Source organism: Muscardinus avellanarius (genome assembly GCF_963383645.1).
Source record: "Muscardinus avellanarius genome assembly, chromosome: 7".
Classification (NCBI taxonomy): domain Eukaryota; kingdom Metazoa; phylum Chordata; class Mammalia; order Rodentia; family Gliridae; genus Muscardinus; species Muscardinus avellanarius.
The window spans coordinates 58,907,141-58,928,850 of NC_137793.1; the positions used below are offsets into that span (position 1 = coordinate 58,907,141).

Sequence of the window (21,710 nt, forward strand, 5' to 3'; positions counted from 1 at the left end):
CACCCTAGCCCTATTTTTTAGTCTTTTATTTTTTAATACATATTTTTATTGAAAATAAATGGTATACATTTAAACTGTACTTGGTGCCCTTTCTCCCCCACCCCCATCTTCCCTTCCCCCTCCCACCAATGACTGTCCATGGTAACCATGCCATATCCATACTTTTACACATATTCTGATGTAAAGCCTAATTAATCAAGTTCAGCCTACCTCCTCTCCTATCTTTCCATTCAAACTTTGTTGAGATTTCCTTTCCATTATCTGGAGTCCCTCTGGTATCCTCTATGCTCCCTAGTTTGGTCATATTATAGGAAACATAAATCCCTTCTCTTTCTATGCTTGGCTGATCTCACTTAATATAATGCTCTCCAGGACTTTCCTTCTTCTTGCAAATGACATGATTTTGTTCTTCATTATAGCCTAATAGAATTCCATTGTGTGTATTTCCCATAATTTTGCAATCCATTCATATGTTGATGGGAACCTGGGTTGGTTCCATATTTTGGCTATTACGAATTATGCTGCTATGAACATAGGTATGCATATGTTGCTGTAGTTCTCTGATTTCAAGCCCTTTGGAACAGTACCCAGGAGTGATAGAGCTGGATCATATGGTAGATCTATTCCCAGTTTTCTAAGGAATCTCCACACAGATCTCCATAGTGGCTTAACTAGTTTGCACTCCCACCAACAGTGTAAAAGAGTTCCTCTTTCCCCACATCCTCACCAGCATTTGTTGTTATTTGATTTCTTTATGCTGCCATTCTGACTGGGGTTAGATGGAATCTCAGTGTAGTTTTGATTTGCATTTCCCTGATGGCCAATGATGTAGAACATCTTTTCATGTGTCTATTGGCCATTTGTATCTCTTCTTTTGTAAGTGTCTATTCAGTTCAATTTCCCATTTCTTGATTGGGTTGTTTGTTTTGCTAGTGTAGAGTCTTTTGAGCTATTTGTATATGCTGGATATTAGCCCCCTATTAGAGTGGTGGCTGGTAAAGATCTTCTCCCATTCTGTAGGCTTCCTCTTTTGTTTATTGATGGTTTCCTTTAATGAAAAGAAACTTTTTAGTTTGATGCCATCCCACTTGTTAATTCTTGCTTTAATTTCCTGAACTTTGGAGGTTTTGTTGAGAAAGTTACTGCCTGTGCCAATATGTTGTAGTGTTGAGTCTATGCTCTCCTCTACTAACTTCACAGTCTCAAATCTAATTTCTAAGTCTTTGATCCATCTCGAGTTGATTCCTGTGCATGGTGAAAGGTAAGGATTTAGTTCCATCTTTCTACAAATGGATAACCAGTTCTCCCAGCACAATTTGTTGAAAAGGCTGTCTTTTCTCCTGTGTATGAGTTTGGCTCCTTTGTCAAAGATTAATTGACTGTAGGTGTGTGGATTTGTTTCCGTATATTCTATTCTGTTCCACTGGTCAGTGTACCTGTTATTGTGCCAGTACCATGCTATTTTTACTACTATTGCTCTATAGTATAATTTGAAGTCTGGAATTGTGATACCTCCTGCGTGATTCTATTGATGAGAATTGCTTTGGCTATTCTGGGTCTTTTCTTTCTCCATATAAAGTTCATGATTGATTTTTCTAGGTCTATGAAGAATGTCCCTAGTATTTTAATGGGCACTGCATTGAATCTATAGATCACTTTTGGCAGAGTGGCCATTTTGATATTTATTCTGCCTATCCTTGAGCACGGGAGATCTTTTCATCTTCCAAGGTCTTCTTCAATTTCTTTCTTTAATGTTTTATACTTTTTGTTGTAGAGGTCTTTTACATCTTGGGTTAGGTTTATTCCTAAGTATTTTATTGGTTTTGAGGTTATAGTGAATGGAATTATTTTCTTTATTTCTTTCATTGTGGATTCATTTTTGGCATAAAAAAAAGCCACTGATTTCTTTAGGTTGATTGTGTATCCTACAACTTTGCTGAATTTGTCAATCAGCTCCAGAAGTCTTTTGGTTGAGTTCTTTGGGTCTTCCAGATAAAGTATCATGTCATCTGCAAATAAGGATAATTTTAATTCCTCCCTTCCTATGTGAATTCCTTTGATTTCTTTCTCTTGTCTTATTGCTGTGGCATGAGTCTCAAGGACTATATTGAAAAGGAGTGGTGATAGTGGGCATCCTTGTCTTGTTCCTGATTTTAGAGGAAATTCTTGCATTTTTTTCCCCATTCAATATAATGTTGGCTTTGGATTTATAGTATATTGCCTTAATGATGTTGAAGTACATTCCTTCTATTCAAATTTTCTGCAGTGTTTTTAACATGAATGGGTGTTGGATTTTTTCGAATGCTTTTTCAGCATCTATTGCTATGATGATGTGATTTTTGTTCTTGCTTCTATTTATGTGGTGAATAACATGTATTGATTTGTGTATGTTGAACCAGCCTTGTTTTTCTGGGATGAAACCAACTCGGTCATGATGTATTATTCTCTTGATATGGTTTTGAATGTGTATGACTAGTGTTTTGTTTAGACAGGAGACATACATAATATCATTAAGATAAGATCAAAGAAGGACCTCCCACGCCACATAATAGTCAAAATGACCAACATAGAGGCCAAGGAAGGAATCTTAAAAGCAGTGAGAATAAAAGGACAGGTGACATATAAAGGCAAAACAGTAAGAATCACCCGAGACTATACAACCCAGGTCATGAATGCTAGGAGAGACTGGTATGACGTGAGTCAGACCCTGGAAGAAAATAACTTCCAACCAAAACTACTTTATCCAGCAAAACTACTATTCAAAATTTATGGAGAAACAAAAGTGTTTCAAGATAAACAGAATCCCAAAAAATTAATGAATTCAAAGCCAACACTAGAGAAAATTCTTAAAGAAATAAACCATAAAGAAAAAAAAAAAAAGAAGCAGACGTCAGAAACAGAGAAGAGAGGAAGTTGATAAGTGGGCCATTTAATTAAAGAAAAAAGACCAAACTACCAAACAGAAGACAGAACACAAAATGACAGAAAACAAAATCATATTTCAATAATATCTCTTAACGTCAAAAGACTTACCTCACCAATCAAAAGACATAGACTCGCAATGTGGATTTAAAAACATAATCCAAATATATGCTGTCTGCAAGAAACTCACAGCCAAAGACATACACAGACTAAAAGTGAAAGGATGAAAAAAGATATACCATGCTATTGGAGACCAAAAAAGAGCAGGGGTAGCAACCCTGATATCCACAAAACAGACTTTAGACTAAAACACATCAGAAGAGACAAATCAGGACATTTCCTTTTATTAAAATGAAAAATACACCAAGAAGATATAATGATAGTAAATGTTTATGCCCCAAACGTTGGTGCAACCACATTTGTAAAACAAACCCTTCTGGACATCAGATCTCAAATAGACCCAAATACAATAATTCTGGGAGCCTTTAATATGCCTCTCACACCACTGGATCGATCTTCAAGGCAAAAGATGAGTAAAGACTCTTTAGAACTAAAGAAAACTATAAACCAAATGGACCTAATAGACATTTACAGAATATTTCAGCCAGGAACTACAGAATACACATTCTTCTCAGCAGACCATGGGACCTTCTCCAAAATAAACCACATCCTGGGACACAAAGAAAGGACCAGCAAATTCAAAAGATGCAATATAATTCCTTGCATCTTTTCAGACTATAATGGAATAAAAGTAGAAATCAACAACTGGAAACTCAAAAGAAAGTATTCAAATACATGGAGATTGAATGATACACTATTGAATGATGAATGGGTAAGAGCAGAAATTAGGGAGGAAATAAAGAAATTTATGGGAACATGAAAACAGAGACACAACTAACCAAAATCTATGGGACACTATGAAGGCAGTATTAAGAGGAAAGTTTATTGCACTGAGTGCCCACATAAGAAGGACATAGAATCACCAAGTAAAGAACCTAATGACACAACTCAAGGACCTAGAAAGACTGTAACAGTCTAATCCCAAAGCCAGCAGAAGACAAGAAATCATTAAAATCAGAGCAGAATAAATGAAATAGAGAACAAAAAAACAATTCAAAGAATCAACAAAACAAAAATCTGGTTCTTTGAAAAGATTAATAGAATTGATAAACCACTGGCCAACCTAACCAAAAGAAAAAGAGAATCAACTCAAATTATTAAAATTAGAAATGAAAAAGGAGACATCCCCAAAGATAGTGAAGAAATTCAAAGGATTATCAGAAACTACTTTAAAAATGTGTACTCCAATAGGCTAGAAAATATGGAAGAAATTGATAGAACTCTAAGCACAGTTAATCTACCTAAGCTGAACCAAGAGGACATAGCAAGCCTAAACTAACCAATAGCAACCAAAGAAATAGAAATGGCGATAAAAATTCTTCCATCAAAGAAAATCCCAGGCCCAGATGGGTTTCTAGCTGAATTCTATAAAACCTTCAGTGAACAACGAATACCAATACTTCATAACTTGTTCCAGGAAATTGAAAGAGATGGAACTCTCACAAATGCCTTCTATGAGGCCAGTATCACATTAATCCCCAAATCAAATAAAGATACCTCAAGAAAAGAAAACTACAGACCAATATCCTTAATGAACTTAGTCTTTTATTTTTGAAACAGGGTCTTATGAGTTGCAAAGGGCCTAAGTAGCTGAGTCTGACTGCGAACCACAATCCTCCCATCTCACCTCCCAAATGCTGGGATTACAAGCCTGCGCCACCACGCTGGGCTAGCTTTGGTTTCTTATGTGCTCATATGCTAGAACTGAATGGAAGTTGGAGCTGAGACCATGGACAGTGATGAGCACTAGATGAGGCCATAAGGGTGAGGCTCCATGATGGCATTCTAAGAAGAGAAATTTGAGCTAGCAGACATGCTTTCTCACCATGGGTTGCCTTCTGCCATGTTATGATGTAGCATGAAGACCCTAAGATTCAGCTCCCTGCTCCGGGGCTTCCTAGCCTCTAGCACTGTGAACTAAATGACTTCTATTCTTCTTATATTACCTTATCTTGGGCATCTATTTAAAAGCAGATTGAGACAGTAGTAAACAATTCATTTACATTTATAATCAAGGTTCTTTTTTCTTTTTTAGTACTGGGGATGGAACCCAGGGGCATTCTACCCCTGAGCTACTCACTCTCATCCCTATTTTTTACTCTTTACTTTAAAACAGGGTCTCACTGAGTTGCAAATGGCCTCACTAAGTAGCTGAGACTGTTTGCAAACCACAATCCTCCTGTCTCAGCCTCCCAAATGCTGGGATCACAAGCGTGTGCCACCACATCTGGCTTACAATCAAGGAATTTTAAAAGAATGTGTTTTTAGGTGGCAAAGATACTTTGGATATTGAAAGTGAAAATTGTGGTGCAAGAATTAATGGTTTATCATAATTTATTAAAAAATTTACACATTGAGCTAGGTGTGGTGGCACTTGTAATCCCAGTACTTGGGAGGCTGAGACAGGAGAATCGCAGGTTTGTGGCAGAGTCAGCTACTTAGTGAGGCCCTCTGCAACTTAGTGAGACTTTATTTCAAAATAAAGAATAAAAAATAGGGCTGGGCGTATACCTCAGAGGTAATGCCCCTGGATTTCATCCCCACTACCACAAACAAACAAACAACAACAACAAAACCCTCACAAATTTCTTAACATTTCTCCAGAAACCTAGAAGGGAAATCTGAATAAAAAGTTAATATACTTTAAATTCATTAAAATCAAATTAACTTACCAGAGTTTTAGTGCAGTATCCTAAGGCAATTTCATATTGAACCTGTTGTTGCCAATGAAATAATTTTGGTCCATAGGACTCCAGAATAACAGTTAGACCAAGATTTTCTGGATATATTATTTTAGCCCAAAATGTCAGATTCTTTCCCTTGTCCAAAAAGTAAAAATTATGGATGATATTATTATGAAACACCATGTATGGGCACTTCTCCTTTATTTTGTAAGTTGTACTTTTTACTTCCAGGTTTAAGGGATAGTCATCTGCCTCTATTGTGTTGTTGTCAATGACACGCACCAAATATACTTGAGTAGATAGACTAAGCAAAAGAACTGATTTTGTTTCCTTATTTATCCATAAAGGTAGCTTTAGTGCGTCTACAATATTCATCTTGAAGTAAAACATTACATTATTTTCCATTTTTACCACAATATTCCCATAATAATCTGGAAAAAAGAGACAAATTTGTGTTACTCTCAGTAACTGTAAATCATGTTTTTTCTTTTTTCTTGGCTGCTATTCTTTTAGTTTATTTATTTATTTATTTATTTATTTTGGTACTGGGGATTGGACCCGAGGGCATTCTACCTCTGAACTACAAACCCAGGCCTATTTATTTATTATTTTGAAACTGGAACTCACTAAATTGCTGAGGCTAGCCTCTAACTAGCCTGAGATTCTCCTGTCTCACCATCCCAAATACTGGGCTTACAGGTGTGTGCCACTGTGCCCAGTCCAAACTTGATATTTAAGGTCCTCTCAAGTCAATCTCCAATTTAGGCATCTAACTATACCACCTTACGACTATAACCCATGGCTTTTAAAAAACCCACACGATCCTGCTTCTCTCTTGATTGGTAATTATTCAAACTTCTTAGGAGCCTTTAGAGAAAGTAAAAATCTATTCACATGGCTTGGGAAGCCTTTCATGCTCTGGACTTTATTTTTGCAGAGGAAAATCTTCTCCCTTTCCTGGGAGAATGCCATGTATGCAGTTTGTCATCCTTCTCTGTTGCTGTCCCTTACTGTGACTATCATTTCCATGGTGGTCATCCTTGTTTAGCTAAGTCATCTCTACTTTTCTCCAGACCTCCAGACCTCCACTTCTTCGAGGGAGCTTTCCTTGCCACCCGCCTGCCCTCCAAATTTGGACAAGGGGTTCAACTTGTGCTTTTCTTTTCTTTTCTTTTCTTTTCTTTTCTTTTCTTTTCTTTTCTTTTCTTTTCTTTTCTTCTTTTTTGAGGTACTGGGGATGGAAGCCAGGGGCATTGTACCTCTGAGCTACATCCCCAGCCTTGTGTTCTAGTCTTTTTATTTTTGAAACAGGGTCTCACTGAGTTGCAAAAGGCCTGGCTAAGTATGAGGCTGTCCATGAACTGTGATTCTCCAGTCTCAGCCTCCCAAATGCTGGGATTACAAGCATGTGACACCACGCCTGGCTCACTGTGCATTTCTACAGCACTATATAGGCTTATTTATGCAGTTTGTTATCTTTATCTCCTGCAAACTAGATACATTCGGGGAGGGTGAGAATTGAGTCTAATTTATTGCGATATCTCCAACTCCTAGCAGAGTGCCCTGTAAAGAGTTGGTGCTCAGTGAATGATTTTTTCATTCATTTATTCAAAAGAATGTTTAATGTGCACTGTACACAGCATCTACACTGTTGTAGATGCTGTGAGTGAAGAGGCACACATAACAAAGCCACACAGGTTGTTTTGTGGTAGAAGATCTGGTCAGTAAATACATATACAATGTATTAGGTGGTAAGCACTTTGAACAAAACCAGTGGAATGGAGAAAGCAGTGTGGTTCAGATCAGGGTCAGAAGAGACTCTCCAATGAGGTGACATTTGGACTTCAACTTAAGTATAAGAATCATGTAGTTACCCAGGTGAACAACAGCCTCAGAAGATGAAGTGGTAAATACCCAAGCAACAGAAAAGAGGTCTATCTGTGGCTAGGGCACAGTGGTAGGAGGTTTCACCTGAGTCAGCCATATCTCTTAGCCCTCTTAAAGCTATGGTAAGGGTTTTGGATTTGACTGAGATAGGAAACCAAGTGGGGAGGGTTTTAAGTGGAGTTATAATATGATTTTACATTTATTATTATTATTATTATTATTATTATTATTGCTATTATTATTATTATTATTAGTAGTAGTAGTACTGGAGATTGAACCCAGGGTCATTTTACCTCTGAGCTACATCTCCAGCTTTATTTATTTATTTACTTGCTTATTTAAATTTTGGAACAGGATCTTGTTATTTTGCTAAGTTGCCGAAACTTCCCTTGAGCCTGCAATCCTCTTGTCTCAGCCTCCCAAGTATTGGGATTTACACTCTTGTGCCACCACACCCACCCACATTTTTGTTCACCCTGGCTGTTGAGTGGACTCTAATCTGGCTGGGAATGGGGTTGTGGAGACAGGGATTGACGATGGGTGGTAAAGGAGGAAGAGTCAAGGATGAGGTCTAGACCTGCGGCTTGAAGAACTGGATAGTAAAAAGTTTGCCATTTGCTTGATGTGGAGGAGAGTGGAAGGGGTAGGTTGAAGCCAGGTGAGTGTGTCAAGGATTTGTTAAATTGAAGATGCCTCATCATCTAAGGAAGGTATCAAGGAGGCATCTGGGGGAGGAGCAGGAAGTTCAGGTGAGAGATCATACCGCAGGGCAAAAAGGGAATGCAAACAGAGCTTAGATATCTAAAACCAAACACGAAGGTGCTTTGTGATTAGGAATTGTGAAAAGTGAAAAGTTAGAAAAACTGGCCAAGGAGGGGCAGCTAGAGAAGTAGCAGGAACTCAAAAGAAATGTTTCCTGAACATTTCCCTGAAACAAAGAAATACTTTTTAGAGTTTTGTTGCAGGGAATTGGAAGTGCTGCTGGTTAAAGGGAAATAGGGAATTAAGAATTATTATGGTGGCATTTTCTTTAAATTCCATTATTCTTCTAACTAGATACCTTGAGGATCAAACTTTCCATTTCTTTGCATTTCCTATAATGTCTAGTAGACTACCTTGGAAAAATAAAGCAAGGTTAACTGCTATTAAATACACCAAGTGCTGTGTGCATGTATATTTGTATCACTTTGAATCTCACTATGCTGTACAATGACAGTGCACCAATAAAAGTTAACAAAAAAGAGTAACTGCTATTAATTGAAGGCTCACTACCTGCCAAGCATTTTCCTAAGCATCTTACATTCAAACTATGATCATGAGTCTTATGTTATAGATTAGAAAACTGAGGCTTAGGTTAAATGACTTGCTCATGGACTTGAATATAAGCCCATCTAAAGGTACTACTCTTGTTTATGGGTTGAAATAGGTCCCTCCAAAAACGTGTGTTGAAGTTCTAACCTTCAGGACCACTTCAGAATGTGACCTTTATTGGAAATAGGCCCACTACAGATGGAGTTAGTTAGGATAAAGTTGTACTAGAATAGGGTGGGCCCCTAATCCAGGGTGTCTGGTTTCAGGTGTAACAGCCATGGGGAAGACAGAGGTACCAGTAGAAAAGGTCACAGGATACAGAGGCAGAGGGTGGAAGGATACAGCCGCAATACCAGGGAGGCAAGGGTTCCAGCAGCCACCAGAAACTAGTGAAGCAGGATCCTGTCTTAAAGACCACTCCTGACTAGAAGCCTAGGAATAAGAAGAATAAAGCCTTCAGAGGCTCCTCAGTGGTGAACAAGCAGAGCCTTCTCAGGCAGCCCACAAAATAAGGCACAGAACTGCTAGAAAAAGATACGCAGACTAACTGCTGTTCTGCTTCTGCATCTTGCTTACACTAGGCAAAACAAATCTCATGCTTACCTCTTCTCTGTGGAAATGACTGAATGCATAAAAGAACTTGCATGTTCTAAGCTAGAGGCTCAGACCTTGAGCTTTGCTTACTGAGCAACGCTGGTCAATCAAGTAACCTGCTTTCCAACTCTGGACACTGTTTTTTTGTCTCAGGGGACCTAGCCTCCTGCAACACTAGGAGGAGAAAAGGGCAGAGACCACATTTTCAGCCACCCTGCTTGTGGGTGTTTGTGAAGGGAGCCCTAAGGAAGTACGACAGCACCATAGCCGCTCCCATGCTGATTGGCCAAAGTGAAACCAGGAGAACTTGAGTGGGCTTGGTGGCACATGCTTGCAATCTCAGCACTTGGAGGCTGAGAAAGGAGGATTACAGGCTTGAGGATTGTGCATGGCAACTCAGAGAGACTCTGTTTCAAAATAAGAAATAAAAAGGGCTGAGTTTAGTTCAGTGGCAGAGGGCTCCTAGACTCAATCCCTAGTATTACAAAAGAAAAAACTCAAAACTAAAACCAAAACTCCAACCAATCAAATAAAAATGTGAGTATGCCATTCTGTTACGTGAGATCATTGTTAATTTAGTTGAATTTAAAAATCTAGCCGGGCGTGGTGGCGCACGTTTGTAATTCCCGTGCTTGGGAGGCTGAAACAGGAGGATTGCACAGGTTCAAAGCTGGCCGCAGCTACTTAGTGAGGCTCTCAGCAACGTAGTGAGATCCTGTTTCCAAATAAAAAAATATAAAATGGGTCTGGGAGTATAGCCCGGAGGTAGAAAGCCTCTGGGTTCCACCCCCAGTACCACCAAAAATTAATAATAATAAAAAAATAAAAATCTATTCATTTTTAGGTGGTAAAAAGGGCACCATTAGCCATCAAAAGCACCATATGTAGGAACATTTAAAGTTGCTACATCCTTGACTAGGAATGGGGGCACAGGCCTGTAATTTCAGCATGTTGGAGGCTGAGGAAGGAGGATCAAAGTTTGAGGCCAGCAGTGTGTGAATTTAGAAAGACTTTTTCAGAATAAAAAGGACTGCGTTATGCTTCAATCACTAGTATTCCCCCCACCCCCCAAAAAACAAGCTACATTTTTAATGAAATCTAACCTCGTTTTAGAATTGAGACCACCTCACCTGCGAATACCTGATGAATGCTGCTGCCATCTGATATTGTTGACAGATTTTCCTCTCCTGTTGTTGTTTGTATAACCCCATTTTTAGAAAAATCTTGATAACAATAGTATAGCCTATGTTTGTCCCATATTATTACTGATGGCTTTGCTGAGAATAGAAAAACTGCAGATAAATGGCTGTCAATAGGTATTTGTAATGTAAAGTCTAGGAACACCCACTCTTGTAAATCTTCATTAAATGTTGCTAAGTAAATATCTCTGGTGTCAGTGCATATAATGCAGTAATTTAAAAACACAGTGATTTCCAAAGGGTGTCCGGAATACACAACAGTGTGTATGGTCAGAGTACCAGTTTTTGGAAGATGTAGAAGGATTCTCAGTTCTGTAGTAGTTCCTATTTTGACAAATTGAAGTGAAGGATATCCAAGGTATATTTCATGTTCTGTCCACATTGCCACAATGCTTTTACTTTTAGACTGTGAAAAAATAGAAAACAATTAGAAAAATCTTCCATTTAGGAAGAAGTCTAGTAATTCCTGTTTTCTAGTTTACTACATTTAAAAGAGCTGTGTGTGGTGGCACACACTTTTAATCCCAGCACTTGGGAGGCTGAGACAGGAGGTTTGAAGGTTTGAAGCCAGCCTCAGCTACTTAGAGAGGTTCCAGCAACTTAGTGAAAACCTGTTTCCAAATAAAGTATAAAATAGGTCTGGGAGTGTAGTCCAGAGGTAGAAAAGCCCCTGGGTTCCACCCCCAGTACCACAAAATAAATAAATAAATGTGACTTGGAGTGTACTTTACTTATTCCTAATGAACTATAATGTTTAAACTTTATTCACATCTTTATATAAAAATATACTCTACATACAGAAAAAGGACCAAATAGAAATACATATAGCTCAGGTTTATCACAGAGCAAGTCAGTGTAATGACTCCACAGATTAAGACACTGGTAAACTCCCTGCCACCCATGCTCTGTTCAGTCACTACACATTTCTCTTCTAGGAGGGTCACTCTTGTAGGATTTAATGATAACGATGTCCTTGCTTTTAGGTTGACTATGCCTTGCCATCTGATGCACTATCTTTTCTCTTTATATTTTGCATTTACTTAAATCTGTTAAACACGTTTTATGTTCTGTCAATTCCAAAACCTGATATCCTTGCAGGAATGAGTTCTTCCTTCCCTACTCCTTCCCTTTTGTTCCTCTTTCTCTTCCTTTTGTACTGAGAATTAAACCCAGGGGCATTCTACCTCTGAGCAATACCCCCAACCCTATTTTATTTTTTGTTTTGAAGCAGGATCGCACTAACTTGCTGAGGCTGGCCTCGAACCTGTGTACCATCATGCCCAGCTTCTCTTTGTTACTTCCTCTAACTCCCATTACACCTTTTTTCTTCATGTGTTTTGCCAATTTTGAATGTGAGCTCCATGATGTCAGGGCATTATTTGTGGATATTCTTCAAAGCTTGGCTTAGGGTTTATTCCAAAAAAGATTTCTGTTTATTTTTGCTTGGTGTTAGGCATAATGGTCTTTGTGGTTGCTGCTGTGGTGGTGATAATTGTTTTGGTACTGGAAATTGAACCCAGAGGTTCCTCTGAGTTGTACCCCCCAGCTCATTGGTTCTGCTGTTAACCAATATCCTCCTTTTCATTTTAATAAAGTCAACACTTGGTGAGGCACAAACACCATAATAGACTTCCCTAAGGTGAACGTTTCTGCCTCCCGTAAGGTACCATGAGTAGTTGTGACTGTCAGAAGGCAGGGTGGCCAGGCTCTGACTTTCAGTTCCAAATGCTTCCAGTTCCAAATGTTTCCAGTTGTGGGGTTTCTGCAAGCATCTGAATGAGTACCCCTAAGCCTAAGCACTACTTTTCATGGACATAAAATTTGGTGTGCTTTGGAGAGTTAGGTAGCCCCAAGGCTGGTACTGATGTCGATTCTTCAATAGTGTCATTCAGTAGTCAAAATTAAGGGTTCTGAGTCCAGCCCTTTTAGGGCTTTGGAAAGATTAACTACTGATTTCAAAGTTGGGAATCCAAATTCAGCAGAAGCCTGCCATGCCTGGAAACCTTGCAGTTGTCTCATGTGAACAGGAATTGCTTACTTTCAGTTACTGGCAATTGCTTACTTCCAGTTAGACACTAAGCTCCATTTTTTTTTTCTTTTTCTGTTTTGACTGAAACTTAAGACAATGTGCTCTTTGCTTGCAGATCTGAACCTTATGGGGTGACATTTATAGTCATGGTGTGTCAGGAGATTCAGCTCCAAATGGTGTTATTTTATTTATTTTTGTGGTACAGAGGATTGAACCAGATGGCATTCTACCTCTGAAATACACCCCCTAGCCTTGATTTTTGCTTTGTTTTGAAATAGGATCTTGCTAGGTTGCTGTGAATCCTACTAGGTTGCTGAGGCTGATTTGAACTTGTAATCGTGTCAAGTCCTATAATTACAAGTGTGTTCCACCATGCAGGGCTCAAACTGGTGCCAGGCAGACAATTTTCATAATCAGGGCTTGTAATCAGTCAATTGATTTATTGCAGCAAGATCATTTCTTCCAGTTGCATAGCTCTCAAGTCTGGCTGAAATATTACTAGAGATGGTGGAATAATTTTTGAAATAAATTTTAAAATATGCCGGGCGTGGTGGCGCACGCTTGTAATCCCCGCGCTTGGGAGGCAGAGACAGGAGGATCGCGCAGGTTCGAAGCTAGCCGTGCGCGCTGGATTAGGAGACCCTGTTTCCAAATAAAAATGTAAAAATAGGTCTGGGAGTGTAGCCCGGAGATAGAAGGGCTTCCAGGAACCCCAGTACCACCAAAAAAAAAATAATAATAAAATAAAATAAAATAAAATAAAGCAATACAGTTTAGTAGTATTGGGAGGCAGCTTTCAATGCCAGATCTTGCCATTTGAAAACAAATAATAATTGAACTATTTCCTCCAGTGGGACACAGAAGAAAACATATTTGAGGTCCAATACTGAAGACCATCCAAAGTTCTCAGGCCTGACCATCAGTAAAGTGTAAGGTTTGGCACAGTAGGATGAACATCTGCACAATGTCATCGATAGCACTCAAATCCTCAACAAATCTATAACTCACTCATTTGTATGAAGTTTTTGACTGGCAGAATTGTAGTACTGGAGGGATCTACATGGCTGAATTAGTCTCCATTTGGTGGAATTTGTTCCAAAGCTTCTTGCTTGAAGATACTGTCTCTCCCAAGGTACAGAAGCTCCCATTTTAATTAGGTCTCTATGGGTTGTACTCACCGGGGTGCTGCCTCCCCAACATGATGGCTTTACTTTCTCCTAGATCTCAGAGGAGTGCCTCTGCTTTTCCTCAGAGTGAGTGAGCAGCACTCACTTTCCACCTCAAAGCCTGTGCTGGTGGAACACATGACTGAAGCTGTGGTCTTTTTGGACAGAAGATTATCTGAACATTCAATTTTCACAGGAAGTCTCACCCTAATAATGTAATTGTGCACTCTGGCATGGAGATGAAATTAGGTTTTCATCTGTAAGTCTCTCATCTGACACTCCAGAAATGGAGGAAGTTTTTTTTTTTCTCTGCATTTCTCCCATTACTTTTATAATAGATACTGTCCTTCTGCTAGACTAAGGAACCTTAGATTTACTAACAGAAAAAGTAACTCCTGTGTCCAAGAGATATTCCATGATCTGACTGCCCATTGAGATTTCCTCAGGGCTCCTGTGGAGTGATCTCACTTGCTTCTGGGAGATTAAGGAGAACCCCAGGCTTCTCCATTCAGCATCCAAATCACTGTCCCGTCTTACCATCTATGTGCTGATCTTTTCTCTCTCTCCCATTTTTTCTTTCTTCTTTTCTTTTCTTCTTCCGTCCCTCCTTCCCTCTCTTTCTTTTTTCTCTTTCTTAATTGGGAACTGAATCTAGGGATGTTCGACCTCTGGACAACACCCCCACGCTTCTTATTTTTTGTTTAGAAACAGGGTCTGACTAGGTTGCTAGAAGATTCATTAAGTTGTTGAGGCTGACCTCAAACCTGTAATCTCCCTGCCTCAGTCTCCCAAGTACTGGGATTACAAATGTGTGCCACCATGCCTGAATCTCATTCCCTTTCTTCAATTTTGGACAGTCATGTGTCTAGCATCCCTCTTCCCTGCAATATGCACTTAATCCCTTCCTAGGGGTTCACTTTTTCCATATTTATCTAACCCCTTTCTCTTTCCTCTCTTGTTCCATTATACTGTAGCCACAAAAAGCATAGCCTGCCTCATCTTTTTTTGTCTCTCTGACATTATATACTTTATAATCAATTTCTACCAGTTGGATTCATTCCTAAAGCCCCTTTCAGAACTTTGCCCTGTAAAGGTCATGGTAGCCATTTTCACATTTTCTGGGGCTTCTGGGTCAGCAGCAGTGCACTTTCGGTATACCTGATAAATTCTTTGTAAATGTCCTGAGGGGTCCTAATTCACCTTTTGTTGGATTTCTTGTATCCTGTGGAGATGTGCCATGTTCTTAATCTGATTGACCTATCATTCCCACACTGTTTGGGTCCCTTGTCAGGTTCCTCTCATGGAAAAGCATCTATTGGACAATCTGGTTTGCAGGACCTTCCTGGTGAAGATGCCACCCCTCCTCCTGGCTGTGTCTAGCTCTCATCTCTGTCATGTGCACTTAGCAGACAGACTATGTAACAGAGCTTTGAGGTCTGCTCAAACAGGGTGATGAGCAGCAAAAATCGAGACCAGAAGCCAGCCACTGCTGTGGCTCTTTTGTGTATGGTTGATTCAAGCTTTTCCAGTTTAGCAAATCTGGATTTGAGAACGGACTGTAAGTCCACTAGTATCTTCTTGGCTGACAATTCCAATTTAGACCTCTAACTGGATTTCTCTGTAGGCGATAGTGTTCTGCTCCAAAATGAGATGCTCCCTGGCCAAAGTGAGTGCCCCCTGGGTCTAAAGGGAGAGACCATTCCTTCCTCATTTTCATATCATAGAGGGGGCACAGTTCCAGTGGCCCTCTCATCCTCCATGAGTGCCACTGTTCTGTCTATATCAGTTGGGTCATCTTTCCCTTCCTCCTGAGTTTTGCTTTCTGGGAGAGGAATGAAGTACTTCCCTCTCAACTTAGCTCCCTCCTTCTTAGAAAATTTATTGTGATACTGCATTTACCTGACCTCTGGAAAGATTATTCCAACTATAGAATAGTGTGATAATTTTTTTGGGGGGGAACTGGGGATTGAAGCCAGGAGCATTCTACCTCTGAGCTACACCCCCAGCTCTATTTTTCATTCTTTATTTTGAAACAGGGTCTCACTAGGTTGCAGAGGGCCTCAATATGTAGCTGAGGCTGCTGTGAACTGCAGTCCTGTGTCAGCCTCCCAAGTACTGGGATTACAAGCGTGCACCACCATGCCCGGCTGAGTGTGATAATTTAAGGAATATTAATTAGGGACATCTTTCATTAGGACTGAATACATTGGGCTACATTAGTATATTGACTCCTTTCTAGTCACAGAATCATAGTCATAAGTAGTCCAGTCAGATAGTACAGCAGGAAGGAAGGGGAAAAGCCTGGGGGATTTTCCCTGAAATTCTAACTGCAGGTTCTGCCAGCCATGAAATAGTGAGTCCCCTTTTCCTTAAAGATCTCTGCCACTTCTAGCTATGGGTCCCTTGCTCTGGGTTGGCATCTCACCAAAACCTGAAACATCTAACTTCCTTAGAGCTAGCTTTAAATATAGAGGAGACTCTTCTCTATCTTCCTTAAGGCTGGTGTTAGTAAACCTATTTTTCTTCCAACCTATTTCTCGAGTTTTAGTGGAGAGACAACAAGCAATTTCCTAGTTTCAAGAAAGCGTTAGTGTAGCTGGGTGTGGTGGCACATGCCTTTAGTGCCAGTACTTGAGAGGCTGAGGCAGAAGGATTGCATGTTTGAGGCCAGCCTCAGAAACTTAGCAAGACTCTGCTATAAATAAATAAATAAATAAATAAATAAATAAATAAATAAATAGGGCTAAGGGTGCTCAGAGGTAGAATGCCTCTGGGTTTAGCCCCCAGTCCAAAAAAAAAATAATATATATATATATCTTACTCACCACATTGTCATAATACCATATTTGACTTGGCTTTGAGAGCATACAAAATCTTTGGGGAAACATTTTTGGGAGGATTTTGCTTATATTAAAGAAAAAAGCCCCCAATATGACCATGCTACTTTGCATGGCAGTAGACAGGGTTAATTTTATTCTTTGTTGGTAGAAGTGCAAAGTTATTGTGAAGAGACCTCTGATAAGGTTGGTCAGAAAGATTAAGTTTTTCACAGTCTTAGATAAAATAACTTTGAAATGCTACATGGTGTAGCCTCTGATGTATCACTGAATAAATGGTAAATATATCTAAGTATATATGTGTAATATATACTTATATATAATCTAAGTATATATCTAAGTATATACCTAATATATGTGTAATATATTTATATATTTCACGAACCTTTAATATAAATTTGCTCCAACACCATCTTCGTGATGTAACGCCAAGAATTCCACCATCAGGGAGATTTTTATGTCTTCCTAGTCTTTGAAATATAGTTTGAGTTTTTAGGTAAATAATACCATTTATCAGCAAAAACAATCCTTCCGGAGACAAGCTCACACCAGTCACTTTGTGCCTGTCTTCATCACTCAGTATGTTTGGAGGTACTCGGACTCTGACCCAGGTGCGGAATGAATCATTGGTTTGAAAGGTCTCCATGTCACTGACAATGACAGCGAATGTGGGAGTACAGGTGGACCTGGAGAATAATAATGGAGTGCCAGCCGGTGAGGTGAGGGGTAAAAGACTCAGATTTGAAGGCTGGAGCTCGAAAGGAGAAATGACCACAGTAGCAAAGTTTGCAACAAAGCAATCCTGAAAGGCCACTGGGTTTCCTTTAATCTCCTTTATCGCATCATCTGGACGCATCGGTACAGTAACTCTCCAGGTCCTAAGATGGAATAAAACAAGAATCAGATGCTGATTTATGCTCACCTTTCTGTACTATGTCCAGTGGTTATTACTATTCAACAGAGTTGTGTACATATTTTAAATGTTTTCCATTGTATTGAAATGCATATAGATGAAGTTGCAAATAAAACAACAAGATTCTTTCTCGGTCCTCTGATCCTGTGGGCACAGTTCATCATCTTTTAAAGTTGTTTTTTATTGCCGGGTGTGGTGGCACATGCTTGTAATCCCAGCATTAGGGAGGCTGAGACAGGAGGATTGCACAGGTTCAAAGCCAGCCTCAGCTACTAGGTGAGGTCCTCTGCAACTTAATGAGACCCTGTTTCCAAATAAAATATAAAATAGGTCTGGGAGTGTAGCCCAGATGTAGAAGGCCCCTGGGTTCCATCTCCAGTACCATAAAATATAACAAAAAATATGTTTTTTTATAAACATAAATCTGGATAAAAGAAATAAAAAATACTAAAATGCTACCACACTGCTTTATTTCTCTTTCTTCATCATTGTCCCAAAAGAAAATAGCCTAGATTCAATGCTCTTTCTTCTGCACTGTGTCTTCATTTCCCCAAATAAATATTCCTGTATTTGTTAATATATACTCTTTTCATATTATCTAATACCTTCTTATATGGCAGATGAAGATATTGCTCTACATACCATGTCCTCCACCCATGCATCTTTTCTTCCCGTTTCTCAAATTAATTATATCATACCAACTAATTAAATCAATAAAGTATATGGGTGTTAATAGATAAACATTGCTTACTGCTAAGCCAGTCATACTATGATTATATTTTCTTTTACAAAGATAGAACACATACAATTTTTCCTGGAGTTAATAATTACTTCATTTAAAATTTCAACATTTTTGATTAGGGTCTTGGGGATATAGCTCAGTGGTAGAGTGCTTGCTTAGCATGCATGAAGCCCTGGGTTCAGTCCCCAGCACAGAAAACAAACAAATAAAACCCATTTATCAATTTTCTGTCTTTCAATCAGTAATTACAATAGCGTTCCATAGTGTGTTCCACATGGTCAAGGCTGCAGAGATGATCTGGGACTAGATGCTTGGTGTTCTCTCAGGATGCTTGGGGTCAGGGTCATTGTATGCTAGACCCCAAGCTTTGATTTTTCTTGCCTGCCTAAGTACACTCTTATACCTTTCTGTGAAAGAGTATGTGAACATGCGTTTTGTAAAAATTCATAATTTTTATGCAGATTATACAGAATAGTGGAGTTCAGTGTGGTCATAGTGCTATGTGCATATAACACTGGCCAACAATTTTACTCAACACCTCCTGTCCTCTCATCTCCTCCTTCCCCAGACATACCCTTGTTGAGATCCCGAGTGTATAAAATATATTTCTCTTTTTTTCCTTTCTTTTTTATTTTTAAAACATCTTTTACACACCTGATAGATAGCAGGAGAGGGGAAAGAACATTTTTTTTACTCCAGGCCTTTTGTATTCAGATTCACTGAAGAAAAAATTAGATGACAGATTGATTTTTGTCATCATTCAAGTGTCTTATCTTTCTCTAAGTTTTTTGGATCTTCCATTTTTCTTGGTATCTTCATTTTCTTTTCTTTTCAACTAGGGATTGAACCCAGAGACATTCTACCTCCAATTTATACCCCCAGATCATTTTATTTTTTTTATTTGGAAACAGGGTCTCACAAACTTGCCAAGGCTGGCTTTGAACCTGCAATCCTCTTGTCTCAGCCTCCTGAGTACTGGGAAGACAGGCATGTGCCACCACACTGGTGTGGTAATCTGAATTTGACAGGGCTGAGTCATTTGAAGTAGACACACAGAGTTATTTGTGAAAACAAGCATTCTCACTTAGATCTTACAAATAATGAAATTTTCTTTCTCTTTTCCTTCCTTCCTTTCTTTTTTTTTTTTTTTGTGGTACTAGGGATTGAACCCATGGACAGTCACCTCTAAGCTACATCTTCAGCCCTTTTTATTTTTTATTTTAAACTGTGTCTTGCAAAATTGCTGAGGGTCTTACTAAGTTTCTGAGGTTGTCCTTGAAGCTTCCAAGACTGGGGTTACAGGTGTGTGCCACTGTGTCAAGGAGCTTTTTGAGGAGTTTCAGCAGATGACCAGGGCCATCAGGCTTCTTGTGCTTCCTTTTCCTCAGCATATCTATATGTGGGTCCGTGATGATCACATTCTGCCCACTCAGAATGAAGTCCTCCTGGGTCAAGGGGACTCTGCATTAGGGCAGGCCCAGCATTGTCACCAAACCTGATATGCACTAAACTATGTCACTATAAAATTCAATGTAATTTCTGATTTTTATAAGCTGCTTCACCCTGACTCTAGCATTTGTTCCAGTGATGATTTCTTAAATCACCAATGCCATACTGTCATAATAAAGGTCTCATACATGTAGTCATATTACAACTAGGTATGTGTCACTCCTTTGTTCAAATGGAAAATTGATTATTTATAGCATCATAATCTTTCATGTAAATTCTTCCTCCTCTACCCCCCTCCTCCTCTCCTTCTCCTCCTCCTCCTCTTCCTCTTCCTCTTCCTCCTCCTTCTTTCTTCTCCTTCTTCTTCTTCTTCTTCTTCTTCTTCTTCTTCTTCTTCTTCTTTTCTTCTTCTCTCTCTCTCTCCCTCTCTCTCTCCCTCTCTCCCTCTCTCTTCTCTCTTCTCTCTTCTCTCTTCTCTCTTCTCTCTTCTCTCTTCTCTCTTCTCTCTTCTCTCTTCTCTCTTCTCTCTTCTCTCTTCTCTCTTCTCTCTTCTCTCTCTCTCTCTCTCTCTCTCTCTCTCTCTCTCTCTCCTTGTGCTGGGGATTGAACCCAGGGACTCCCTGAAATACAATCCAAGTATTTTTTTTTATGGTACTGGAGATGGAACCCAGGGATCTTTATACCCCCAGACCTATTTTTAATATTTTATTTGGAAACTGGGTCTCACTAAGTTGCTTAGAACCTCAAAAGCTGCTGAGGTGGGCTTCAAATCTGCAATTCTCCTGTCATAGCCTCCAAGTACTGGGATTACAAGCATGTGCCACCATGCCTGGCTTGCCTGGGCTGGCCTTGAATATACAATATTCTTGTCTCAGACTTCCAAGTAGCTGGGATCATGTATATCACCATTCCCAGTTGGTCTCATATTCTTGTGAAGATGCTATTCAATCAGTCAGAGTTCTACAAAGAAATCAGAACGATAGGATAGATAGTGGTGCAAAGAGATGCATTATGAAGGACTGGCGGGCATGACCACAGAAGCAGGAATTGAGGCCCAGAAAAGCCAGTGGTGTAGTTCCAGTCCAAGCCTGAAGGCCTGGGAACCAGGAAATCCAGTGGAGTAAGTCCTAGTCCAAATGCAGAGACTCAAGAACTGGGTCAAGTCTGAGGGCAGAGAAACAGGGGGTGCTAAGTGTCTGAATGCAAAGAAGAAGATGGGTGTCCAGGTGAGAGAGAGAGAGAGAGACAGACAGACAGACAGACAGGGTGAGTTACTTCACTCGTGGTCCACTCTCTTGCTCAATTCAATCCTTTAGTGGAATGTGCCAATGCCCAACCATAGGAGTGCCTGGTCTTTACTCATCTATCAATTCAAATGTGATTCTTTTCCAGAAATATTTTCACAGATACACTCAGAAATAATGCTTTGCCAGCAATCCGTGCATCCCTCAGCCATCAAGTTGACACACATAATTAACTGTAACAAGTCCACTCCCTGTCAACTTAGCACCCATAGTACCTCCCTTTGAATCATGCTCAATCTCCAGATAAAGACAATGGCAAGCATGTTATACCACCTGATGTGATACAAGCATCCATCCCGGTTGTGTTAGCTCCAAACTCACTGATCCCTGCTTCAGAAGGGGAAGTCAAGTTCTTGAGTGGTACTCACTTTTACCCTGCTATCCTGCCACTTAAATACTATGGTGTAAATTTACCAAGACTTAAATATAAAGTAGATATAAAGTCAGTACATCTTAGGTTACATAATGAGGAAAAAAGATTTCTACTTAATATATATGTATACACTCTCTTAATCAGCTTTCTATCACTACAATGACACCCTTAAGGAAGCTA

At 39.5% G+C, this 21,710-nt stretch overlaps 1 protein-coding gene across 1 annotated transcript in view; it reads right to left on the bottom strand.

The window, feature by feature from the left end:
* Window positions 1-21,710, bottom strand: part of CATSPERE (catsper channel auxiliary subunit epsilon) — a gene marked incomplete at both ends in the record, with an annotated part of 177,838 nt that overhangs the window by 80,827 nt on the left and 75,301 nt on the right. Inside the window, 4 exons of the mRNA XM_080698694.1 lie at window positions 5,715-6,157; window positions 10,649-10,795; window positions 10,997-11,123; window positions 17,297-17,627. Coding sequence (XP_080554820.1) covers window positions 5,715-6,157; window positions 10,649-10,795; window positions 10,997-11,123; window positions 17,297-17,627 — 1,048 coding nt within the window. The remainder of the gene's footprint in view (window positions 1-5,714; window positions 6,158-10,648; window positions 10,796-10,996; window positions 11,124-17,296; window positions 17,628-21,710) is intronic.